The 24,939-nt window shown below is 38.0% G+C and overlaps 1 protein-coding gene and 1 pseudogene across 1 annotated transcript in view; both read right to left on the reverse strand.

The window, feature by feature from the left end:
• The window catches only part of DNAH7 (dynein axonemal heavy chain 7), a 332,081-nt gene that overhangs the window by 250,724 nt on the left and 56,418 nt on the right, over positions 1–24,939 (reverse strand). Inside the window, exons 10-12 of the mRNA XM_030802541.1 lie at positions 23,527–23,646; positions 12,420–12,603; positions 11,437–11,616 (exon numbers count right to left, since the gene is read on the reverse strand). Coding sequence (XP_030658401.1) covers positions 11,437–11,616; positions 12,420–12,603; positions 23,527–23,646 — 484 coding nt within the window. The remainder of the gene's footprint in view (positions 1–11,436; positions 11,617–12,419; positions 12,604–23,526; positions 23,647–24,939) is intronic.
• LOC105738459 lies at positions 2,366–3,673 on the reverse strand (annotated as a pseudogene).

Here is a 24,939-nt window from a genome sequence, read left to right on the forward strand (position 1 = left end):
TGAAAGAATACAGTATGGACATCTAATTAATGTACACCAGTTAAGCCCAGCAACTGGAAAAATCTTACGCATGAAGAAACTTTTAAGATTTACTAGGATTCCTTTAGTTTTTAAAACAATAAATACGGCATTACCTTATAAAAAGTTTCAACAAAACACACAACAACCTAGCCAGGTGAGTTCAGTCTTTAGACATTGGAAAAAATCAGCTTTGCGCATCTGGCAAAGATAATTACACAAAACTGAAAGTAGAGGCAGCTAACCAGATGAGATAGATATGGGAGATGGGGAAAAGCTTGGCATAAATGGTTTCCCATACAGGAAAAAAAACCACAGTGCATTTCTAGTAGACAACACAAAACTCCCTCTCCCTTCTCCATCCCAATGCTTCCCCTCGGACCACACTGATGTTTTGTACCAAGCCTAGCGTGTGTGAAGGGAGGAGACCACAGGTGGAAGCTGAAGAAGAAAAAGGCAGATAGTCTTCACCTTTGTTTTTTCCCAAACACACACCCATGCATACCCACACAAAGAGTTTAAAAAGCACTAGTGTCATCTGTCTTGACCCCACAACCACTTTGCATATTGTAGAAATCTTCCTGGAGTAAATTGGCTGGGGCTTCTGTGTTTTTGTTTGTTTGTTTTTATTTCCTAAGGGATATTTTCAATTCAATTAAACATGTATGAGTTGAGTGCCTGCTGTGTGCCTGCCACTGGGTCAGGCACATAGCATTTCAATTTAACTGTTCATTTTGAGGTTTGTTCTTTATCTGACTCCCTCATTCCCACAGTCCTTAGCATCCAAAAAATGGATTGAAGATACTATGCTATATTCCCAGTGGGAGATGGCCATTGCCTCCTGCCAATGGGAAAGCTATTCTTCAACATAACTGGTAGGATTTGCAGCTGACACAAACCCTCCAACTTGGGACACCATTCCTGAAGAGTAAAGCGGGAAATGCCCTGGCATTCTTTTGCTCCATTTTCTATGTCCTGGCTTTCCTTGGTCCAACTCATTCCTTCATAGAGGAAGGGGAACAGGGTCTAGCCAGAATGATTCCAGCCCCTGACACAGTGGGAGCCCCCTGTTCCTGCCAGCATAAGAAAATGCCACTCACACAATGGGAATGTCTTTCTCCCTGGAGGCCTCTCCACCTGACCGCATGCTGAGAAGTGGTCTCCGAGTGCAGCGTTAACAGTCCTTTCCCAGTAACAGGGGTGTGGGAAGCACAGGGATTAAGGGATCCATGCCTGCTGCTCCTTGGGACTGTTACATCATTTGACCTGGTTCTCCTTTCCAATGGGTCACTCCTGTCAGCAAGCCCCAGGACTGACTTGCTCCAAGCTGGGAGTGGAAGCAAGATGGGACAATGCTTCTTGCAGAGCCTGATAAACCTCAGATCACACAGGTTTAGATGTTCTAATCAGTAGAGGTTCTGTCCCTCTGCTGATGTAATGTGAATCTGTAAAATTTCCTTCAAAGTAAGCAATTAAATTGAAATGGTGATGAATGCCACAGGAATACATAAATGGCAGCAAAAAAAATATAAAAAGTCTAAAATAATCCACAAAGAACTAAGTAGGCATTTGCTACAAATCAACTGGAAAGTGACAAACATGCGGGGGATAGGGGAGTGGGCATAGTTTCTAGAGATAGAAAAATCCACAACAGCTTAGAGTGGCAGAACTCTACTAGTCTTCTGTAACTGCAACAAGTATATTTGAAAACAGGTTCTTCATCCTAAAGGCTGTGGAGCTTTGAAGGGTTTTGAGGAAGTTTTGTGTCCCCTCCTTTTGGGACACAGGGTCCAGAGCTTAAATTGAATTTAAATATTCCTAAGAAGAGCTGAAGTCCATTTCATACTTTTGCATGACTTCAAGTTTGCATTTGCTGCAGTTCCATTCCATATTAGCATACCCCAAAGGCATACATTTCTGTGGAGAAGGCAGAGATTGAAATGCTATTAAGGAAGATCATTGTTTACCAGTGGGTCAGGTGGCCAGACCCCATTCTACAGCCCAACTGTCAGGCACAGCAAGCCAATCCGGGAAGAAGGAAGGGAGGAAGAAAAAGTTAGAGTGAGAAACACCTGATTGCACATTTTTTCATTTCCTGACTTATCCAGGAGATCATGGAGCCTGGAGCAAAGCAGGGTTTTCCCCAGGGAGCCTGCAACTGTGCATTTAAACAAGTTGTTTATTTTTTTAAATTCATTAAAATGTCAGCTTTCTTCTGAAGTCTGTAGTTTACTTCATGATAATTTCTTGGAGGAAGAAAGTAGGAAGGGACCACATTGCATGACAGATGTTCTGGTCCCATGATAAAAAATTATTGATTTGTAAAGAGAATGCATATGAAGCATAATCAACCATACTTGAAGTCTTCCACCAGTGGAAGCTTTTCCAAATCATCAGCATCAAAGATATCACTGATGCCTTCCTCCTCCCCAAGGCTCAGGAGACAGTCCCCTTGCAGCAGGGGAGGCAGTAAGTTCATAAACGGTCCTTCTAGGTTAGAAGGAATTTGGTCCTCAGTCTGCTGTAAAAAGTTGGCTGGGGAGGCCAAGGGAGAAAGGTTTGCCACAGAAATTGACCAATCGCTATGTCCTGAGTTGGCTGAATCCAAGTCTTTGGAACTGGGTTTAGAGATATTCCCATTGTGGTCTTGGTTGTTTGTTCTCACTGGATTGTGTGTTTCCATCTCTTCTGGACAGGAGTAAACCTCAATTGGTCCTTGGGTACTTGCCAAATATATCTGTAGGCTGTCTATTGAGTAAAGTGCTTCAAGTCTTGTTTCTGGAGGGGCTTTCACAACTTATAACCGTTTGGTCTTTAAGGCCACTAAGTTTTCAAATATCTTGATACGTAACATAAGCTAACCTTTGATTCTCTGAATCTGTGGTTAATAGTTTGAGGTCCAGGGTGCAGCTTTGGATCAGTTCATCTAATTTTTTCTCTTCCTGACTGAGCTTGGTTGCTTCTTTTGACAGGCCCTGACATTGGGCCAGCATGCCCTCATGCTCAGACAGACTGTAGCCCACTGGATGTTTTCCTTCTTCTTCTATTTTTTAGACAGAGTCTTGCTCTGTTGCCAGGCTGGAGTGCAGTGGTGCGATCTTGGCTCACTGCAACCTCCACCTCCCGGGTTCAAGCAATTCTCCTGCCTCAGCCTCCCAAGCAGCTGGGACTACAGGCACACACCACCATGCCCAGCTGATTTTTGTATTTTTAGCAGAGACAGGGTTTCACCATGTTGGCCAGGATGGTCTCGATCTCTTGACCTCGTGATCTGCCCACCTCAGCCTCCCACAGTGCTGGGATTACAGGCACGAGCCAACACGCCCAGCTGTTTTTAGACTTCTTAATGAGGGAGATGCTTTGAATGTTGGTGATATCATAAGTCCTTCTCTTTTGTTCTTTTAGCACTTTTTCTGCCTTGTTCAAATCCAAGACCCCATGGAGAGACTGGCTCAGGAGCTGAATGAACTTCTTGGTGAGCAGACCAAGGGATGTATCATACGGCATTTTTCTGGGGGAGATTTTTGGAGTTTTAGGACTATCTGGATTTCATAGAGCAGCTCTTCTTTTGCCCTCAGGGGTTTTGAAACCATCTGAGAGGTACTGTGAGCGCCTTTCCTAGCTCTAGGCTTCACTTTGCCTGCTGTAAGGGCATTTCCGAAACCAACCTGGCTCAGCAGGGGGAGATGGGAGGCCAGCTAGAGGGGGGACCCGGAGGGCCAAACAGACCAGTGGTGTGGGGGTGAAGGCGGGCACCAGCGGGGGAGTAGGGAGAGAAGAGAAAGGGTGGTGGTGCCAGGCAGATGTGAGGGCGCTGGGACTTTCCCAGGCCAGGGAGCCGGTGTGCAAGAGGAAGTGGTTCCCTAACTCTCCAGCAACCCCTGCTGCCTCCTGCTTTGCAGTCTATTTAGAAGTAAGGTAACCTTTGAAGTCAGGTAGTGTGATGCCTCCAGCTTTGTTCTTTTGGCTTGGGATTGACTTGGCGACGCGGGCTCTTTTTTGGTTCCATATGAACTTTAAAGTAGTTTTTCCCAATTCTGTGAAGAAAGTCATTGGTAGCTTGATGGGGATGGCATTGAATCTATAAATTACCTTGGGCAGTATGGCCATTTTCACGATATTGATTCTTCCAACCCATGAGCATGGAATGTTCTTCCATTTGTTTGTATCCTCTTTTATTTCCTTGAGCAGTGGTTTGTAGTTCTCCTTGAAGAGGTCCTTCACATCCCTTGTAAGTTGGATTCCTAGGTATTTTATTCTCTTTGAAGCAATTGTGAATGGGAGTTCACTCATGATTTGGCTCTCTGTTTGTCTGATTGGTGTACAAGAATGCTTGTGATTTTTGTACATTGATTTTGTATCCTGAGACTTTGCTGAAGTTGCTAATCAGCTTAAGGAGATTTTGGGCTGAGACGATGGGGTTTTCTAGATACACAATCATGTCATCTGCAAACAGGGACAATTTGACTTCCTCTTTTCCTAATTGAATACCCTTTATTTCCTTCTCCTGCCTGATTGCTCTGGCCAGAACTTCCAGCACTATGTTGAATAGGAGTGGTGAGAGAGGGCATCGCTGTCTTGTGCCAGTTTTCAAAGGGAATGCTTCCAGTTTTTGCCCATTCAGTATGATATTGGCTGTGGGTTTGTCATAGATAGCTCTTATTATTTTGAGATACGTCCCATCAATACCTAATTTATTGAGAGTTTTTAGCATGAAGGGTTGTTGAATTTTGTCAAAGGCCTTTTCTGCATCTATTGAGATAATCATGTGGTTTTTGTCTTTGGTTCTGTTTATATGCTGGATTACATTTATTGATTTGTGTATGTTGAACCAGCCTTGCTATACTACAAGGCTACATTAACCAAAACAGCATGGTACTGGTACCACAACAGAGACATAGATCAATGGAACAGAAGAGAGCCCTCAGAAATGATGCCGCATAGCTACAACTATCTGATCTTTGACAAACCTGACAAAAACAAGAAATGGGGAATGGATTCCCTATTTAATAAATGGTGCTGGGAAAACTGGCTAGCCATATCTAGAAAGCTGAAACTGGATCCCTTCCTTACACCTTATACAAAAATTAATTCAAGATGGATTAAAGACTTACATGTTAGACCTAAAACCATTAAAATCCTACAAGAAAACCTAGGCAATACCATTCAGGACATAGGCATGGGCAAGGACTTCATGTCTAAAACACCAAAAGCAATGGCAACAAAAGCCAAAATTGACAAATGGGATCTAATTAAACTAAAGAGCTTATGCACAGCAAAAGAAACTACCATCAGAGTGAACAGGCAACCTACAGAATGGGAGAAAATTTTTGCAAACTACTCATCTGACAAAGGGCTAATATCCAGAATCTACAATGAACTCAAACAAATTTACAAGAAAAAAACAAACAACCCCATCAAAAAGTGGGCGAAGGACATGAACAGACACTTCTCAAAAGAAGACATTTATGCAGCCAAAAAACACATGAAAAAATGCTCATCATCACTGGCCATCACAGAAATGCAAATCAAAACCACAATGAGATACCATCTCACACCAGTTAGAATGGCCATCATTAAAAAGTCAGGAAACAACAGGTGCTGGAGAGGATGTGGAGAAATAGGAACACTTTTACACTGTTAGTGGGACTGTAAACTAGTTCAACTATTGTGGAAGTCAGTGTGGCGATTCCTCAGGGATCTAGAACTAGAAATACCATTTGACCCAGCCATCCCATTACTGGGTATATACACAAAGGACTATAAATCATGCTGCTATAAAGACACATGCACACGTATGTTTATTGCAGCACTATTCACAATAGCAAAGACTTGGAACCAACCCAAAGGTCTAACAACGATAGACTGGATTAAGAAAATGTGGCACATATACACCATGGAATACTATGCAGCCATAAAAAATGATGAGTTCATGTCCTTTGTAGGGACATGGATGAAACTGGAAAACATCATTCTCAGTAAACTACCTCAAGGACAAAAAACCAAACACTGCATGTTCTCACTCATAGGTGGGAATTGAACAATGTGAACTCATGGACACAGGAAGGGGAACATCACACTCCGGGGACTGTTGTGGGGTGGGGGGAGAGGGGAGGGACAGCATTAGGAGATACACCTAATGCTAAATGACGAGTTAATGGGTGCAGCAAACCAACATGGCACATGGATACATATGTAACAAACCTGCATATCGTGCACATGTACCCTAAAACCTAAAGTATAATAATAAAAAATAAATAAATAAATAAATAAAAAAGAAGTAAGGTAACGTGATGCCTCCAACTTCGTTCTTTTTGCTCAAGATTGCTTTGGCTATTCAGCATCTTTTGTGATTTCATATGAATTTTAAGATTATTTTTTTCTGCTTCTGGGAAGAATGTCATTGGTATTTTGACAGAGATTGCATTAAATCTGGAGATCACGTTGGGTAGTAAGGACATTTTAACATAGTTAATTCTTCCCATTTATGAACACAGAAACATCCACACTTTGTGCAGTCGTATATGCTAGCTTTATAAGGCAGTGCTTGCATTGTTTGCTGTTGACAGAAAATACACTAGAGCGCAATGTCATATCATCATAATCTTTAAACACAATACTTTTTCACGTTGAGGAGAAATCTACCTAGATCAAAGAAAGACCACTTATTCACTGACCTTTGATCTTTGATTCTGTGAACAGCAACTAGAGCAGACTAAAATCCTTAGCTGCAAAATTTGCATTCTGCTCTCAGGATTATAATAATTGTAGGCAAGAATGGACAACAATTTTAAATAAGCAAACAAATCTTAACAGTTTATCTCCTTTTCTTTCCATTTTAGAGGACAAGTAAATATGCCCACATGGTTTATTACCTCAACCAACTTAATCTTTCCTTTTTTGAGACACAGTCTCATTCTGTCGCCTGGGCTGAAGTGCAGTGGCACGATCTCAGCTCACCGCAACCTCTGCCTCCTGGGTTCAAGTGATTCTCCTGCCTCAGCCTCCCAAGTAGCTGGGATTACAGGTGCCCACCATCATGCCCGGCTGATTTTTGTAGTTTTAGTACAGATGGGGTTTCACCATGTTGGCCAGGCTGATCTCAAACTCCTGACCTCAGGTTATCCACCCGCCTCGCCCTCCCAAAGTGCTGGGATTACAGGCATGAGCCACCATGCCAGTCCCCAACTTACTCTTAAATATACATATGCTCTACCTGTTGCCCAGATTTTGTTTATATTGTAACAAAACAAAATCATGTCTGCAGTGGACATTCTACAACATTCAAATTGATAGTATCAAAGGATTCCATAGGCAACTGGGTAATTTTCTCAGTTATCCATGGGACATTTGCCTACTATTCCCCCACTGGGCATTTCAGGAAATCATCTTACTTAGAACTAGATACTTCATGAGAACATTAGTGAATCCCACCACTGTTTCACCCCTGGGCTCATTAGATGCTTGGCATCATCTTTTTGGAAAATAGAAAATTTTAAGATAAAGCAATCTATTTAATGTACTGTGTGCAATGTAAAATTACTTGATCTCATGTGAGGCTAATATTCACTATAAATTGTTTCTTAAATTTATTAATAGCCTATCTAATTTGTAAAGCCTATAGGTCTACCTTTCTAAGCAGAATTGGATACTATGACTTCAAAACTATATTAGAAAGTATCATTTTGGGGCCACGCATGGTGGTTCATGCCTGTAATTCCAGCATTTTGGGAGGCCGAGGCAGGCAGATCATGAGGTCGAGAGATCCAGACCCATCCTGGCCAACATGGTGAAACCCCATCTCTACTAAAAATACAAAAATTAGCTGGGCATGGTGACGCACGCCTGTAGTCCCAGCTACTCGCGGGAAGGCTGAGGCAGGAGAATCGCGTGAACCCAGGTGGCGGAGCTTGCAGTGAGCCAGATGACATCTTTCTAATACAGTTTTGAAGTCGTAGTATCCAATTCTGCTTAGAAAGGTAGATCTGTAGGCTTTACAAATTAGACAGGCTATTAATAAATTTAAGAAACAATCTATAGTGAATATTAGCCTCACATGAGATCAAATAATTTTACATTGCACACAGTACATTATATAGACTGCTTTATCTTAAAAATTTCTATTTTCCAAAATAGATCTATTTTCCAAAATATATCACATCTCAAAAATTGATTTTTCCTATCAAAATTCATTTTGATATGAATCTAATCATCTCCTATTAACAGTTATGAGAAATGGTATTCTGTATGAGACACCTCCAGATGTTCTAAAGCATATCACATTAAATCAGGAGATAATGATATGCCTGACTCATGGTGCGTTAACCCATTGCAGGTTTACCTTCCATGAAAAAAAGTGTATTTTAGTTCACTTTCAATTTCTACCAAAGGTTGTGATATGAAACAGCTATATAAATTCCATTTCTGCAATTGTTGTCAAAGATCACTGAGATTATGTTCAATTATCCTATTCATGATACCCTACATATCACTTGTAGGGCATCATCTAGGCATATTTTACCAGTACTGATTTCTGAGTACTGACTCCATCATTATGAATCTGTATCTCTGGGGCAAGGGACAACGGTGAGCGGTGATGGTGATCCCCGGAATTTGGATCATTCGTATACCAAACCTCAATGACATGCAATTTACCCATGTAACAAACTGACACAAGTACCTTTGAACCTAAAATAAAAGTTGAAAAATAAAAGGTGTTACCAGATTATGATGATCCATAGGGTTTCAGAACCATTACCTATGAATGATGCCAACTGTAGGCTTTATCTCTCAAAATCTGATACCATGAAAAACATCTCTCTTCCTGAGAAGTTTCAATTAACTGTTCTAATCATAATTAAAATTTGTCATACTTTCCTTTAGAAACCAGGAAGCTTGGGGCCATATTTTATAACTATAAAATCATAGCAACTGCATTCCTTTTGATAATTATGAAAGTTATGGCTGGGCGCGGTGGCTCATGCCTGTAATCCCAGCACTTTGGGAGGCAGAGGCGGGCGGATCACGAGGTCAGGAGGCAGACGCGGGCGGATTATGAGGTCAGGAGATGGAGACCATCTTGGCTAGGACGGTGAAACCCCATCTCTACTAAAAATACAAAAAACAGCCATGCGTGGTGGCAGGCGCCTGTAGTCCCAGCTACTTGGGAGGCTGAGGCAGGAGAATGGCGTGAACCCAGTAGGCAGAGCTTGCAGTGAGCCAAGATAGCACTACTATACTCCAACCTAAGCAACAGAGCGAGACTCCGTCTCAAAAAAAAAAAAAAAAAAAAAAAAGGTACTTTTCTTCACTTGACCTTGTCTACTAATTCTTTTCTTACTAACTTGTTAAATTTGTCTTGTTTCAAAAGTTACTTCAAACCATTCTTGAAAAAGTCAGGGTACAAACAGAATAGAAAAGAATGCAACAGATGAACTAGAATTACACAAAAGACAAAGTAAGCAGTGTGTTTCTTGAGAGACTTCTATTTATGGTAGTATGAGGAACAGATATATCCAGAAAACAACTACTCAATTCAAAACACATAAATATGCCAAGAGAAGAAAGTTGAGTTTATCTTTTATAACGTATAGCTAAGGAAATAACAACAACAAAAAAAAGTCTAAGGGACCAAAATGAGAAAAAGCATGAGTTGAGAGGTCATTACGTGCAGAAGTGAGCAGCTGCCCTGGGGACCCTGCTGATCCTTGGTGGTCTAAGCTTTGCTTTAATGAGTTTCCGGCAAGGTGGATGCATGGGAGGGGCTGCCAGGAAACAAAGCCTCAAGCTCGAGCAAAGTTGGATGTCATAATTGGCATCTCCCCACAAAGCCAAGAACACGGAAGGGTGACACAATCTTAAAATGAGAGTTCTGAGGAGACAAAACTTCAGAATGCTGAAAGGTGACAGATCTTTTAATACGAGAAAAGTAAAAATGTCCTGGTTTTGCTTTGTTTCTCTATAGAGGAAAAAAAAGATGGTTGCCTTAAGAATTTGTAACCACAAGTCTATTTTCACACAGATTTGAGTGAATATTCGCACAACCAGTATTGTCCTTGAAATCATTAAGCAAGAATTCAGCTAAAAATGGTCCTTGGTCTGCAAGGGCCTGGGGAGCACCTGTCACAAGAATATGGGAACTCCAAAGGAATCAACTTAAACCAAGTCCTCAAAGACTTTTTTCATAAACTTCTTACAAGCATAAGTATAATAATAAAGGAAAAATACCCAGAGAAATATACCACCAGAGGCAGGAGTCAGCAAACAGCAGAATCAGATCAGCAAAAACTGTGGATACCGGTAGTATCGCATACCGAGTATTAAAAATATTTAATCTGTGTAAAGAGAAGTAAAAGCTTAATGGATACATGACTAAGTATAAAAGACTATCAAAAATGACTAAGCCTATTTGAAAAGAACCTAATGGAATTCCTGAAAAATAAAAACAGAACAACAAAAAATTGGAAACTCAATGAAAAGAATATCCTCAAAATGGATAATTTCATATAATGTTAAGTGAAATCAGCAAAACACCAATTACTTATAAGATGCTTCCACTTATACAAAGACATGGAAAAACTAAATATAAATTGTTTAGTAATAAACAGACAAGTAGTAAGCCTATTTTTCAAAATTAAGAACAAAAGCTCCAAACTTCGAAATAGTGATTCTTTTGCTAGAAGGTGGAGAGATAAGGATGTAAACAAGAAGGAGCAAAGGGGAAGAGCTTAAAGGTATCAGCAATATTCTATCCCTCAAGATGGGCTGCGCCTATTTAGGTGTTAACTTTATTACTACTGAAGCCTTTACACACTTGTTTCCTGCACTCTTCTGTATACAGCAAATATGTGTAAGTTATTTTAAAAATACAAAAATGAGGAGAAAGCTTCTGATTGGACTTACAAAACTAGAAAACATTATAAGTTGAAGAATTTTCAGACATGCTCATTTCATATACTAGATTCCAATAACTACTGTGGAAATGTCGTAGATTAGATCTATGAGCTGAAAATACAAAGGAGCTCACTATTGTGGAAAAAGGTGTATGAGGGGAGTAATAAATTCGAGGACAGTTTTACAGAGCTGGAAAAGCATAAGGAGGCCTACAGCATGGCATGAGTTTACACGAAATGGTAGGAGAGCTACAGTAAACACTCATTGGCTGCTTCAAACCTGATCACAACTTTAATTCCTTCTCCTCAGAAAGTTTTCAGCTAAGTCCAAAGGAAGACTAAACTAGGAAAGTAGGAATATTTTGAGAGGCCATTTGAAAAATGGTAGTTTTTTAGCAAAACTTTCTTATAAGCCAATATTATTATATTCTGTGAAGCAGAGGATACCCGTCTTTAACTTTCAGAAGTTACTTGAAATGAATGTCATTATGCAAATTCAAGCAATCTTAATATCCTTGTTACTTACCCACTTGGAATATAATTTTGTCTCAACTCTTGGCACAAAACTGACAGCTTTAATCATGACATCATAAACATTTAGAAAGATATCTATATAGTCACTAAACTCAGGTTCAAACTTAATGGTGTCATTATGAAGAATCAGCCTCACGATGAAACCTGGATGTTCAAAAGCTCTAACAGAATCCTGCAAAAAAATTAAAAAATTTACATACATAAATATATATGAATTGTGATAGACTAAGTAGTACACCAGTCCCAATTAGAATACATGGGAACCCACACTTCCTCTTATGACCCAGACAGCTAAGCCAAGGAAGAGTTCTAATAAAAAGAGCGAGAGTGATTCTGAGCTACAGTAGATGGTATCCAGTATCCATTGGGCCTACAGGTCAACTACAGGGCCAAAGTCCCAGAAAAACAAGCCTACATAGCAGTGGAGTTCTAGAATCATACAAGACAGAGCCCAAGAGGAGAACACTCCAATTCCAAGGCCCTGCTCACACTGTAACAGGACCTCCTTCCAGAAACAGAAACGGTTCTTCTTTGCTAAAGTTACCTTATGGTAACTTTCTCCGGCCTTCATGAAGACCCAAATTTCCCAATTATGTGAATTTTCACTTATTTTCACTAATCTTTATCTCCAGTCATGATAATCATATATGCTAAACATGCAGGTTGACATTAACTCTTTTTTTTGAGACAGGGTCTCGCTCTGTTGTCCAGGGTGGAGTGCAATGGCACAATCTTGGCGCCCTGCAACCTCAAACTCCTGGACACAAGTGCTCCTCTCACCTCAGCCTCTTGAGTAGTGGGGACTACAGACATGTGCCACCATGCCTAGCTGACAATTTTTTTTTTAAGATAAGTGTAATAGGTCTAAATATGTACTTTCTGCCCTCTCACTGATAAAGATGTTGTTTTCCTCTCTGAAATAATTTAAAATAAATAAATTTGTAAATACATATTGGTGAACTGAACCATACTTACTGGGGGTTGTGCAATTAAGTCTGTGAAATCTTGCATGGAGACTAAAGTGAGGTCCTGCAGCTGTAAAGTCATAAGTGCAGCAGTACAGTTGAAAAAAGATTCCAATTTGGCACTGCTGTCACCAGTTGGCAATTGCTTTTTTTTATTACCTTGGTAATAAATATTCTGCACTTCTGGAAACCACCTTGAAAGAACAAAAGACTTTTAAAAGTCAATGCTTTCAGTGAATTACTCCCTTTATATTAAGCATTAACAGTAATTTCTAGACATCTAAAGGTCTTCATAGAGAAGTATATTGCTAAATGATATTACCCACTCTCCGAAATGTAAGTGCTAAAATATTTCACTTCTAGGAAAAGAAATTTTAAATCTTAGCCAATAGAAAATGACTCAGTGATGTGATGCTGTGAGAAAGACATAATTCTAACTCCTGGAACTATGGCTCCTGCCTTTTTGAAGAAATAGAGAACTTACTTTACTGGATATTACAAAATACTCCTCTCTAATCTCCTAAATGTTATCTAGGGAATATATTTGTTAGTTTAAAGTTAAAATGTGAATAACTGATTAACCAAGGGAGGGCTTATACCATGTTCAATACACCTGGTTGTTTCATGCTATTCTATCTGTTTATAGTTACTTGAAAACAATTTACAAATCAACAAAATCAGGTATTTATTTTCTCATTCCCCTTAATGTGGTATCCTGAAAGAGTGTCTGATCTAAAACAAAGTTTCAAATGTGTATGTGTCCTTGTAATAAAAGGATAACAGTATAATTTCATATATCGGTACATAATGATGATAATAAGCAACGTTTTCAACTTACAAAACCACTCTCCAACACTACAGAATTTTAAAAGATTATCTTTTTTCATAAGAGATAATGAATTTTTTTAAATAGTCAATATAATTTCAGGAGTTTCCTGAATGTTCCAAGAGAGAAAATCTAAATTTCAAATGTATTTATTCATCCCTCTAACAAATATGTGTTGAGTGTCTACTACATACTAGGAATAGTGTTGTAGAAGATATAAAAAATATGGTATCGACTGAGTGCGGTGGCTCACACCTGTAGTCTCACCATTTTGGGAGGCCAAGGCGGGTGGATCACCTGAGGTCAGGAGTTCAAGACCAGCCTGGCCAACATGGTGAAACGCCATCTCTACTAAAAATACAAAAATTAGCTAGGTGTGGTGGTGGGTGCCTGTAATCCCAGCTACTCGGGAGGCTGAGGAAGGAGAATTGCTTGAACCTGGGAGCCAGAGGTTGCAGTGAGCCAAGATGGTGCCATTCCCCTCCAGCCTGGGTGACAAGAGTGAAACTCTTTCTCAAAAAGAAAAAAAAAAAATCATCATTTCTCTCATAATAAAAGCAATGTGTCATAAAAGAACAAAAAGATCTGAAATAAAAGGATAGAGATATAATTTTCCATTTAAATAATGAAGAAGGGTTTCATAGTGAAGATGGCAATTTCATCAAAAAAAAAAAAAAGATACAAAAGAGAAAGAGAAAGGCCCTGAGAGAAAGATTCAAAGTGGAACAATTATAAAGAAAAGTAAATGGAGTAGGTAGGGTTATCAGATCATTTCAGTGTCTAAAATAGACAATAGACTAGAAAACAGGAAGAAATATACCGGGCAAGGTCCAGTTCGGGCAAGAGATGAAATAAGTTTAGGTCTGCAGAACTGGAAAGAGGACAAATACGATGTATTTTAAAAAGTACTCAATTGCTCATTCTCTCAAAAATATTTATATGACTCCCTATTATGTATGAAACATTTGGGGTACAAAAGATTTCTTAATTCTCAAAGCGCTTATAGACCACTGAAGGAAAAGAGGCACATACATACATAAATAAATATTACTTTTAAAAAGGACTTAGAAGAGAACAAAGTACTGGAGGCATTCATAAGGAAGAGATCACTTTTGATGAGATAACAGTAAAAATTTCATGAAAGAAGGGTCATTTAGGCTGAGTATTGAAGGATAGAAGAGAGTCTTCTCCAGTAATGGCCTGCATCAAGCACTGTAAATAGTGTAAACCGTAACAGTTTGCTGATAGTGTGCAAGAGGTCCTTATTCCATTTCAATCTCCTTAACTTCTAATTCAATCTTTATAATTAGGCGAACAAAGATGACAATGCTGAGTTTCAGAGTTTCAAGTTTTCATAGCACTCCCATCTCACAAATGAAAATAAATAAGGAGTAACTAATTACTTAAAAAATCAGTAATTGGTTAAAAGGGGGAACAAAGAGCCTTCAAACTTAGTCCATAGATAGATTTTTAACAGTGGTAAGGTGTGGTTACAGACTAGTCATAGAAGTTATATTCTGTTTTATTTAACATGACTATTTCTACAGGCATGATCCAAGGTGAAAGTCTTTTCAGAACTGAGGATGGAAAAGACAAGTTAGATCTATACTGCAGAAAACCTTTAAAGGCATATTAAGAAATATGGACTTACTTTCTCAACAAAAGGGAGGCACTGAACTGGGGTATATTTTAAGACTCATCCGGCAGTGGTTTATAGGCTAGGCCTGAAAAAGAAAGCTACCAGAGACAAAGGAATATGGCAGTTATTCAGATTTTGCAATAGGCTATACGGGAGGCAAAGAGGGCCGGCCAAGGGTAGTAGTCCTGGGGATTAAGAGGAAGGGATATATATGCAAGTTGCTTCTGAGGGTAGATCAAAAATAGCTGATGGTCATAAAATAAGTCTCAATAAATGTAAAAGGTTTAAAATCATACAAAATCATTAATCAGTAACAGAAAGACACTTAGAAATTCACAAATATGTCTAAAGTAAACAACACATTTCTAAATAGCCAATGATTCAAAGAAGACATCATAAGGGAAATTAGAAAACAAGATGAATGGAAACGAAAACACCACATACCATAACTCAGGGAATGCAGCAAAATCAGTGATTAGAGGGAAATGTTTAGCTGTAAACACCTATGTCAAAAACAAGGGAGACTGGGCAGGGTGGCTCATGCCTGTAATCCCAGCACTTTGGGAGGCTAAGGTGGGAGGATCTCTTGAGTCCAGGAGTTCAAGACCAGCCTGGACAACATGGTGAGGGTCTCTACACACACATACACACACACACACACACACACACACACACACACACACAAATATTTAGCTAGGCATGGTGACATGCGCCTGTGTTCCCAGCTACACAGGAGGCTGAGGTGGGAGGATGGTTTGGGCCCAGGAGGTCAAGGATGCAGTGAGCCATGTTCATGCCACAGCACTCCTGCCTGGGCAACAGCATGAGGCCTTGTGCCAAAAAAAAAAAAAAGAAAAAAAAAGGGCTGGGCGTGGTGGCTCACACCTGTAATCCCAGCACTTTGGGAGGCCAAGGCAGGCAGATCACAAGGTCAGGAGATCAAGACCATCCTGGCTAACAAAGTGAAACCCCATCTCTACTAAAAATACAAAAACAAAATTAGCCGGGTGTGGTGGCGGGCACCTGTACTCTCAGCTACTCGGGAGGCTGAGGTGGGAAAATGGCATGAACCCGGGAGGCAGAGCTTGCAGTGAGCCAAGATGTCACCACTGCATTCCAGCCTGGGTGACAGGGCAAGATTCCGTCTCCAAAAAAAAAAAAAAAAAATCTCTCTCTCTTCTCTCTCTCTCTTCTATACATATATATATACGAGAGAGAGAGAGAGAAGAGAAAACTAAACTCAAAACAAGAAGAAGGAGAAGGGAGGAAATAAAGAGGTAAGTCACAACAAAAAAATACTGAATAGAAAAATAGAGAAAAATCAGCAAACCTAAAGTTGGTTGTTTAAAAAGATCAACAAAACTCATGAACTTATAGCTAAACTGACCAAGAAAAGAGCAAAGACTCAAATTGTTAAAATCAGGAATAAAAGGGGAGACATTAATACTAACATTACAGAAATACAAAGAATTAAAAGGGAATATAATATACAATTGTTTGCCAACAAATTTGATAATCTAGAAAAATCGGACAAATTCTACGAAGACAAAAACTACCAAATCTGACTTAAAAAGACATAGAAAATATCAATAAACCTGTATCAAGTAAAAGAGAACAAATTAATATTAATAATTTACAAACCTTCCAGGAAAAAAAGGCCAGGACTAGATGGCTTCACTGGTAGTTCTAACAAGTATTTAAAAAATTAACACCAAACCAAATGTTTGATTTGTAAAGAATTTACAAACCAAAAAAGGAAAAAAGAAAAGAATGCTTTCTTACTCATTCTGAGATATTACTATAATACCAACTACAAAGACATAACACACACACACACAAAAAAACTACAGACCAATATCTCTTATGAATAAAAACATAAAATTCCTCAACAAAATACTAGAAATCCAAGTCCAGAAGCACATAAAAAGGATTATATGATCACATGTGATGGCTCATGCCTGTAATCCCAACACTTTGGGAGGCTGAGTCAGGAGGATTGCTTGAGTCCAGGAGTTTGAGACTAGCCTGGGCAACACAGTGAGACCTTGTCTCTACAAAAATGAACAAAATTAGCTGGGCACATGCCTGTAGTCCCAGCTACTCAGGAGGCTAAGGCACGAGAAACACTTGAACCCAGGAAGCAGAGGTTGCAGTGAGCCAGGATTGCACCACTGCACTCCAGCCTGGCTGACAGAGCAAGGCCCTGTCTCCAAAAAAAACAACACAGGATTATCTCCATTCCAAGACCACGTAGAATCTACCTCAGGAATTCAAGTTGGTTCAATACATGAAAATCAATGTAATATACCGTATTAATAGAATTAAAGGGAAAAATCACACGATTATCTCAATAGATTAAAAAAGCATTTACAAAATCTAACACTGCATGATAAAAAAAACCATGTCTGCTCTTGCTGCTTCTATTCAACATTGTACTGGAGGGTCTAATCGGGGAAATTGGCTAAGAAAAGGAAAAAAAAATATCCAGATAGGCAAGGAAGAAGTAAACTGTCTCTATTTGCAGATGATATGATCTTATATATAGAAAGCCATAAGGAATCCACATGCAAAAACCATTAAAGCTAATAAATAAGTTTAGTAAGGTAGTAGAATACAAGATCAATATATAAAATTCAGTTGTATTTCTACACACTAGCAATAAACAATCTGAAGATGAAATTGAGAAGACCATTCCATTTACATAGCATCAAGAAGATTAAAATACTTAGAAAAAAATTAAACCAAAAAATGTAAATACATTTTTGTATTTACATTTAATACATACAAAATTACATACATAATTACATACAAAAAATGTAATACACGTATACTAAAAACTACACGACATTGTTGAAATAAACTAAAGAACTACTAAATAAATGGAAAGACATCCTGTGTTCATGAATTGAAAGACTTAACATTATTAAGATGGCAGTACTCCCAAAATTAATGTACAGATTTAATGCATTCCCTATTAAAATCCCAATGGAATTTTTTTAAAAATGGGCACATTGATACTAAAATGCATATAAAATACAAAGGACTCAGAACAACAACAATTTTTCAACTCAGAAAAATAAGAATGAAATTGGAGACTCACACTTCTTTATCTCAAAACTTACTACAAAACGGTTTGGTACTGGCATAAAGACAAATAGGCCAATGAAACAGAATACAGAGCCCAGAAATAAACCCTCCTATATATGGTCAAATGATTTTCAGCAAAGGTGCCAAGACAACTCAATCAGAAGAGTCTTGCACAAAAATGGTGCTCAGACTACCAGATATCCATATGCAAAATAATAAATTTGGGCTCCTACCTCAGACCATGTATAAGTTAAAATGAATTTGGTTTGTAAAGGTCAAAAAGGCCTAAATGTAGGTGCTAAAACTATAGAATGATTAGTTCTGTTTACCACACAGGTAAACAGGTAAATCTTGGTGGCTTTGGATATGATACTGATATGGTTTGGCTGTGTCTGCACCCAAATGTCACCTTGAATTGTAATAATCTCCATGTGTCAAAGCTGAGACCAGTGGAGATAATTGAATTACGGGGGCAGTTTCCCCCACACTCTTCTTGTGGCAGTGAATACGTCTCACAAGATTTGATGGTTTTACAAATGGGAGTTCCCCTACACATGCCCTCTTGCCTGTCGCCATGTAGAACAGGGATTTGCTCCTCATTCGCCTTCCACCATAATTGTGAGGCCTCCCCAGCCATGTGGAACTGTGAGCCAATTCAACCTCTTTCCTTTATAAATTAATTACCCAGTCTCAGGTATGTCTTAACAGTTTGAGAACAGATTAATACAGATACCAAAAGGCACAAACAACCAAAGAAAAAACATAAATTAGACTTCATCAAAATTAAAAATATTTGTGCTTCAAAGGATACTATCAATAGGAGAAATATTTGCAAATAATATAATTGATAAGGGTCTAGTATCCAGAATATACAAAGAACTCTTAAACCTCAACAACAAAATATCAGATATTTTACATGTCAGTAATAAAAATCAGACAACCCAGTACAAAATGAGCAAAGGGTTTGAATAGACATTTTCCAAAGATGACAAATAAATAGACAATAAGCCCATAAAAAGATAGTCAACATTATTGGTCATGAGGGAATCGCAAATCAAAATCATACTGAGATACAACTTCATAACTACGAGGATGGCTACAAGCAGAAAAATGGACAATAACAAGTGTTGGAAAGTATGTGGAGAAATTGGAACCCTCATAAATTGTTGTTAGGAATGTGAAATCTTATAGTCACTTTGGAAAACAGTGCGAGTGTTCCTCAAAAAGTTAGAATTACCATATAACCTAGCAATTTCACTCCTAGGTATACAGTCAAGATAACTTAAAAATATATTTATGCAAAATAAATGTTCATAGCAAAAACCGCCAAAAAGTGGAAACAACCCAAATGTCCATCACCTGATGACTGGATAAATAAAATGTCTTATATCCATACACTGAAATATCATTTGGCCATGAGAAGATATGACATATTGATACATGCTATAATATGAATGAACTTTGAAAACATTATGCTTCCTGTAAGAAGCCAGGCATAAATGACCATATATTGTATCATTTCACTGAGATGAAATGTCCAGAGTAGGGAAATTCACAGGGACAAAAAATATATTAGTATAGTTACCAGGCACCTTTGGGTGGAAGAATGGGAAATGGCTGTTAACAGGTACAGAGTTTCTTTCTAGGGCGTATTAAGCCATTCTTGCGTTGCTATAAAGAAATATCTGAGACTGGGTAATTTATAAAGAAAAGAGGTTTAACTGGCTCATGATTCTATAGGCTGTACCAGCATGGTTCTAGCATCTGATTCCAGTGAAGGCCTCAGGAACATTATAATTACAGCAGAAGGTGAAGGGGGAGCAGCCATGTCATATGGCCAGAGCGAGTGCAAGAGAGCAAGGAGGAAAGTGCCATACACTTTTAAACAACCAGATCTTGCGTGAACTCAGAGCAAGAACTCACTTATTATCATGAGGACAGAACCAAGCTATTCATGAGTGATCTGCCCCCATGACCAAAACACCTCCCACCAGGCCACACCTCCAACACTGGGGATTACGTTTCAATATGAGATATGGAGGGGACAAGCATCCAAACTATACTGCATGGTGAAAATGAAAATGTTCTGGAATTAGTGGTAATGGTTGCACAACCTTGCGAGTATATTATCAACTACTGAATTGTACACATTAAAGAAGTGAATTTTATGGTAAATGAATTATTTCTCAATAAAAAAAGAATAGCAATACATTGGGTATCGCTAGAAGCAGAGCTAAAATTTCATGCTTTCCTACATGAAATTTCAAAAGAGAACAAAAAAAGTCCCAAGGTTTTCAACTTGGCCTAGTAATGGTTCACAACAGGAAGAGTAGCAGGTTTGGAAGAAAGAGAGTAAGCATTGCTAGGGACATGCTGAGATTCAGGTGCTGACATGACATTCAACTAAAGATATTCAGTATTACATTGGTCTGGGCAAAGACGTGTTGAGGAATACCTAAAAGCACAGGCAAGAAAGGCAAAAATTAACTAACAGGATAACATCAAGCTAAAAAGCTTTGCATAGCAAAGGAAACTATCTAGACAAAGTAAAGAGACAACCTACAGAATGGGAAAAAACGTTTGCAAACTATTCATTGTACAAAACAGCAAAAATCCAAATAATCTCACTAAAAATGGGCAAATGATCTAAATAAACATTTCCCAAAATAAAACATACAAATAGCCAACAGGTATATGAAGAATGCCCAATATTCCTATTCATCAGGGAAATGCAAATCAAAAGCACACTGAGATATCATCCCACTCCAGTTAAAATGGCTACTGTCAAAAGTACAAAAAATAACAGATGTTGGCAAGGATGCAAAGAAAGAACTCTTCCCTTCCATCCTCCCTCCGTCCATCTCTCCTTCCCTGCTCTTTTTCTTCTTTCTTCTTCTTCTTTTTCTTTCTCTCTCTCTTTTTTTTTTCTTGAGCCAGAGTCTCGCTCAGCCACCCAGGCTGGAGCACAGTGGTGTGATCTTGGCTCACTGCAACCTCCACCTCCCTGGTTCAAGCAATTCTTCCACCTCAGCCTCCCGAGTAGCTGGGATTACGGGTGTGTGCCACCACACCCTGCTAATTTTTGTATTTTTAGTAGAGATAGGGTTTCACCATGTTGATTGTGGTTTCAAACTCCTGACCTCAAGTGATCCATCCACCTCAGCGTCCCAAAGTGCTGGGACTGTAGGTGTGAGCCACCATCCCTGACAAAAAGGGGAACTTTCATACACTGTTGGGAACACAAATTTGTATAACCACTATAGAGAACACTATGGAGGTTCCCCAAAAAACTAAAATTACAACTACCATATAATTCAGCAATTCCACTGCTGGGTATATACCCCTAATAAAGGAAATCAATATATCAAAGAGATAGCTGTACTCCCATGTTTATTGCAGCACTATTCACAACAGCCAAAATACAGAATCAACCTGGGCCCATCAGTGGGTGAATAGATAAAGAAAATATAGTGTGTGTATGTGTGTGTGTGTATAGTATATAAAATGTAAATAAAATATAAAATGTATATAAAATATAGTATATAAAATGTAGTTTATATACACAATGGAATATTATTCAGTCATAAAAATGAATATAATCCTGTCATTTGCAGCAATATGGATGAGCCTGGAGGACATCGTTTTAACTGAAATAAGCCAGGCACATAAAGATAAATATCACATGCTCTTATTCATATGTGGAAGCTAAAAAAAACATTGATGTCATGGAGGTTTTAAGTAGAATGGTGGTTAAGAGAAGCTAGGAAGGGCAGGGATGGGATGGAGGATGAAGAGAGGTTGGTTAATAGGCACAAAAATACAGCTGATAGAAGGAATAAGTTCTGGTGTTTGATAGCAGTGTAATGTAACTATAGGTAACAAGAATTTATAGTATATTCCAAAATAGCTAGAAGATTTGGAATGCTCCCAACACAAAGAAATGATAAATGTTTGAGGTGATGGATATGCTAATTACCCTAATTGAATCATTATGCATTGTATGAATACATCAAAATATTCCATTAATATATGTACCCTATATATATGTACAATTATTATGTATCAATTTTCAAAATTGGTAAGACAGGCCTAAAGCTCAGAATACAAAATCTTGAGGCAGATGAAATCATGAAATTCTCAAGAAAATATAAAGAAGAGAGATAACAACAAAGACCTGGGGAACCCTACTTGTAGGAAATAATAGTAAGTAAATAAGTAAAGCCAGAAAAAGATAAATGGAAGAAGAACTACAGAAACACGGCAGCACAGAAAAGCGGCTTTCCAGAAGTCTGGAAACCACAAACTGTGAGTAAAAATGGAAGATGAGGATGACAAAAAGGCATTTGGGTTTGGGGTGGAAGTCATAATTAATCATTTGCTAATTGTTTCTCCTCTGTGAGTTGGTGCTCTGCCTTTCTGCTCATAAACCTGATGCTCATAAACACTTTTTGGCTCACTACTTAAAATATGGTCAGAGAGTTCTCTGAGAATCTATCAGGAAGCATCAAGAGATACAGCTAACCAATCTGCATTTCTCAGCAAAAAAAAAATTCAATAAAGGTTTGCACTCTACTCTGTAATTTGACACCCATTTAACTAAAATTTACAGTGGTAATGTATTCCTAGGGTAGAACCCAGAAGTTATAGATCAAGATAATTTATTTGTATCCTGTCCTTAAGAGGTCACTTTCTTCTCTGTAATTAATTATGGGTTTTCATCTTACCACCCCTTAACTCTATTTTTACATTAACTAAATACTAATATAAAAGGCTAAAGTTTTTTCAAGTAATATCAGACAAAGAATTTTATTCTAACACATTGTAGAAGAAAGCAAGATAAAGGAAATATTTAATCTCAAATTATGAAGATATCTTTCTAAGTAACTTTTAGAAATCATGAAGCTATGCTAGCAGTTTTATATCCTCTGCTATCTTAAATTTGACCTAATTTTAATGTCCTGTTTATAATAACTCACTGACCCATAAGAGAAACAATTTTCCTAAGTTGTTTCAAAGCATACTGTCTGGTTCCCAGATTATGAATTATCATATGTGGCTATTCCATTCCGAAAAGCCAATCCAAGGAGATATTCAATTATCATTTGATAGGTCTGCCTTCCAGTGAGATTTTTTAAATTCATTTAAACGATATACTTTCTCCACTTAATCATTCTTTAAACTCTTCTGCTTTCCCCATCCAAAAACAAAATGAAAGGAGGTACAGAGCCTAGCATGTATTAACAGTAGATGACAAATACCTGGTGAATAATGAGTAGGTAACCATTCTCTCATGGTATTCAGCACCCCTCTCAAAGGACAGGTACAAACCAGACATTTAGAAAAAAGTAACCATTTGTCATGAGCATTTTAGTTTCTGCACAATCTATGCTGTGCAGAACATCTGGACAAATATTACAGACTAAGATAATTAAAGACATTATATTTAAATCATGTAGAAATGATTTAAAACATTAAAATTGGATCTTCTAAAAGCAGCTAAAATGCAGTAGTCCACCATCATATTTTTAAACTTATGCTTTCCTACATGAAATTTCAAACCTTTACATTTTAAGTAGAGTCTCTTTGGCAGATTCCATGTGTCTCATGATAATGTTCTGAAAACTTGACAGCTCTAATGCATCCTGGCGATCATGAAATTCTTTGATATCAACTAAACGTAATTTTCTGCAAAAGATAAAAATAAACAGTAATTTAACAATGACTTTTTTGGTATTTAATATTTTATTAATTGGTCCCTTCTTAAAAATATCATATTCCTAGGTTTAATCATTAGAAATTGTGTTCTATATAATTAAATGTTAAAGAACACGAGATATTCTAATTTTAAAAATAATTCATATAATTAAATTCAATAAGAACACAACAAAATACATAACTTCACTGTGAAGTAGAAGAAAGTTGCAATAACTGGGATATGACGGGTAGTTTAAACTGGTTTTTGCTTTTAAACTGTAATAATTTAAACAGGAAAAGAGGGAGGGCTCAATGCTTCTAGGATCCACTGCTCTGAAAAGAAAAAATTGCAGCCTCTCTGAAAAGAAAGTGGCCCTCATTTCAGGCAGCCATGGGTTGAAGGAGTCTCACATCTAATCAAGAACCAGTATATCAAACTCTTTTGAGCCTGTCTGGTTTTTTAAAGAACACAGGGATTACTGGCGTCAACAACTTTCAATACAATCCTTCTTTTGACTACAATGTTATAGATCTTTGTTATACACATGGTTTACTCATCTAAGTATTTTCTCTGTCAGGTTAACAAAAATGAAAGAATAATATTAGCATTAGTGTCACCGTGTTCTTAAAAAAATCACATTTAATGTTTCCTTAAAGACCAACGTAAAATACTGGTTAGTAAACAAAACACATTTCAAATCTATTTCCTTATATTTCTTCCACAAGCTAAAATTCATCTGAGTTATAATGTACTCCGTACATGACATTGATAATAATTAGGCACAAAGTAGGTATAACCATTGCTAGAGAACCAATGTGTTATTCTGTGTAATTGAGCAATGTAATTAATGTTTCAAATAAAATATGTCTAAAATATAGCATAATAGCACATAGTAAACATGATCTGATCTCTTTAGCTTCCTAGTCAGCGCTTTCAACATTATTTTACATTTTAAAATTGCAGCTGTAATCAGGATGCAGATGCATGTGGTGTGAGATAGCACTGAATAAGTAGTAGTTGCAAGGGCACAAGCTCTGGAATTCACCTTGCCATTGAGCCACCAGACCAATTTTCCTTAGTTTCTTCGTATTCGATTTGAAACAGAATTCGAGGCACAGAATACCATCTTTGATGTTTTGAGATTGAAAGGTTTTATTCAGTACAATAACTTTCCCATGAAATCTCTGCAGATAACATTGCCCATTTGGTCAATAGGATGAATTGTTAAGAAAACAGGAAAAATACTACCAGACACTGTTCTTGCTTTCTCAGGATAGACCCTA

Source organism: Nomascus leucogenys, chromosome 22a (genome assembly GCF_006542625.1).
Source record: "Nomascus leucogenys isolate Asia chromosome 22a, Asia_NLE_v1, whole genome shotgun sequence".
Lineage (NCBI taxonomy): Eukaryota > Metazoa > Chordata > Mammalia > Primates > Hylobatidae > Nomascus > Nomascus leucogenys.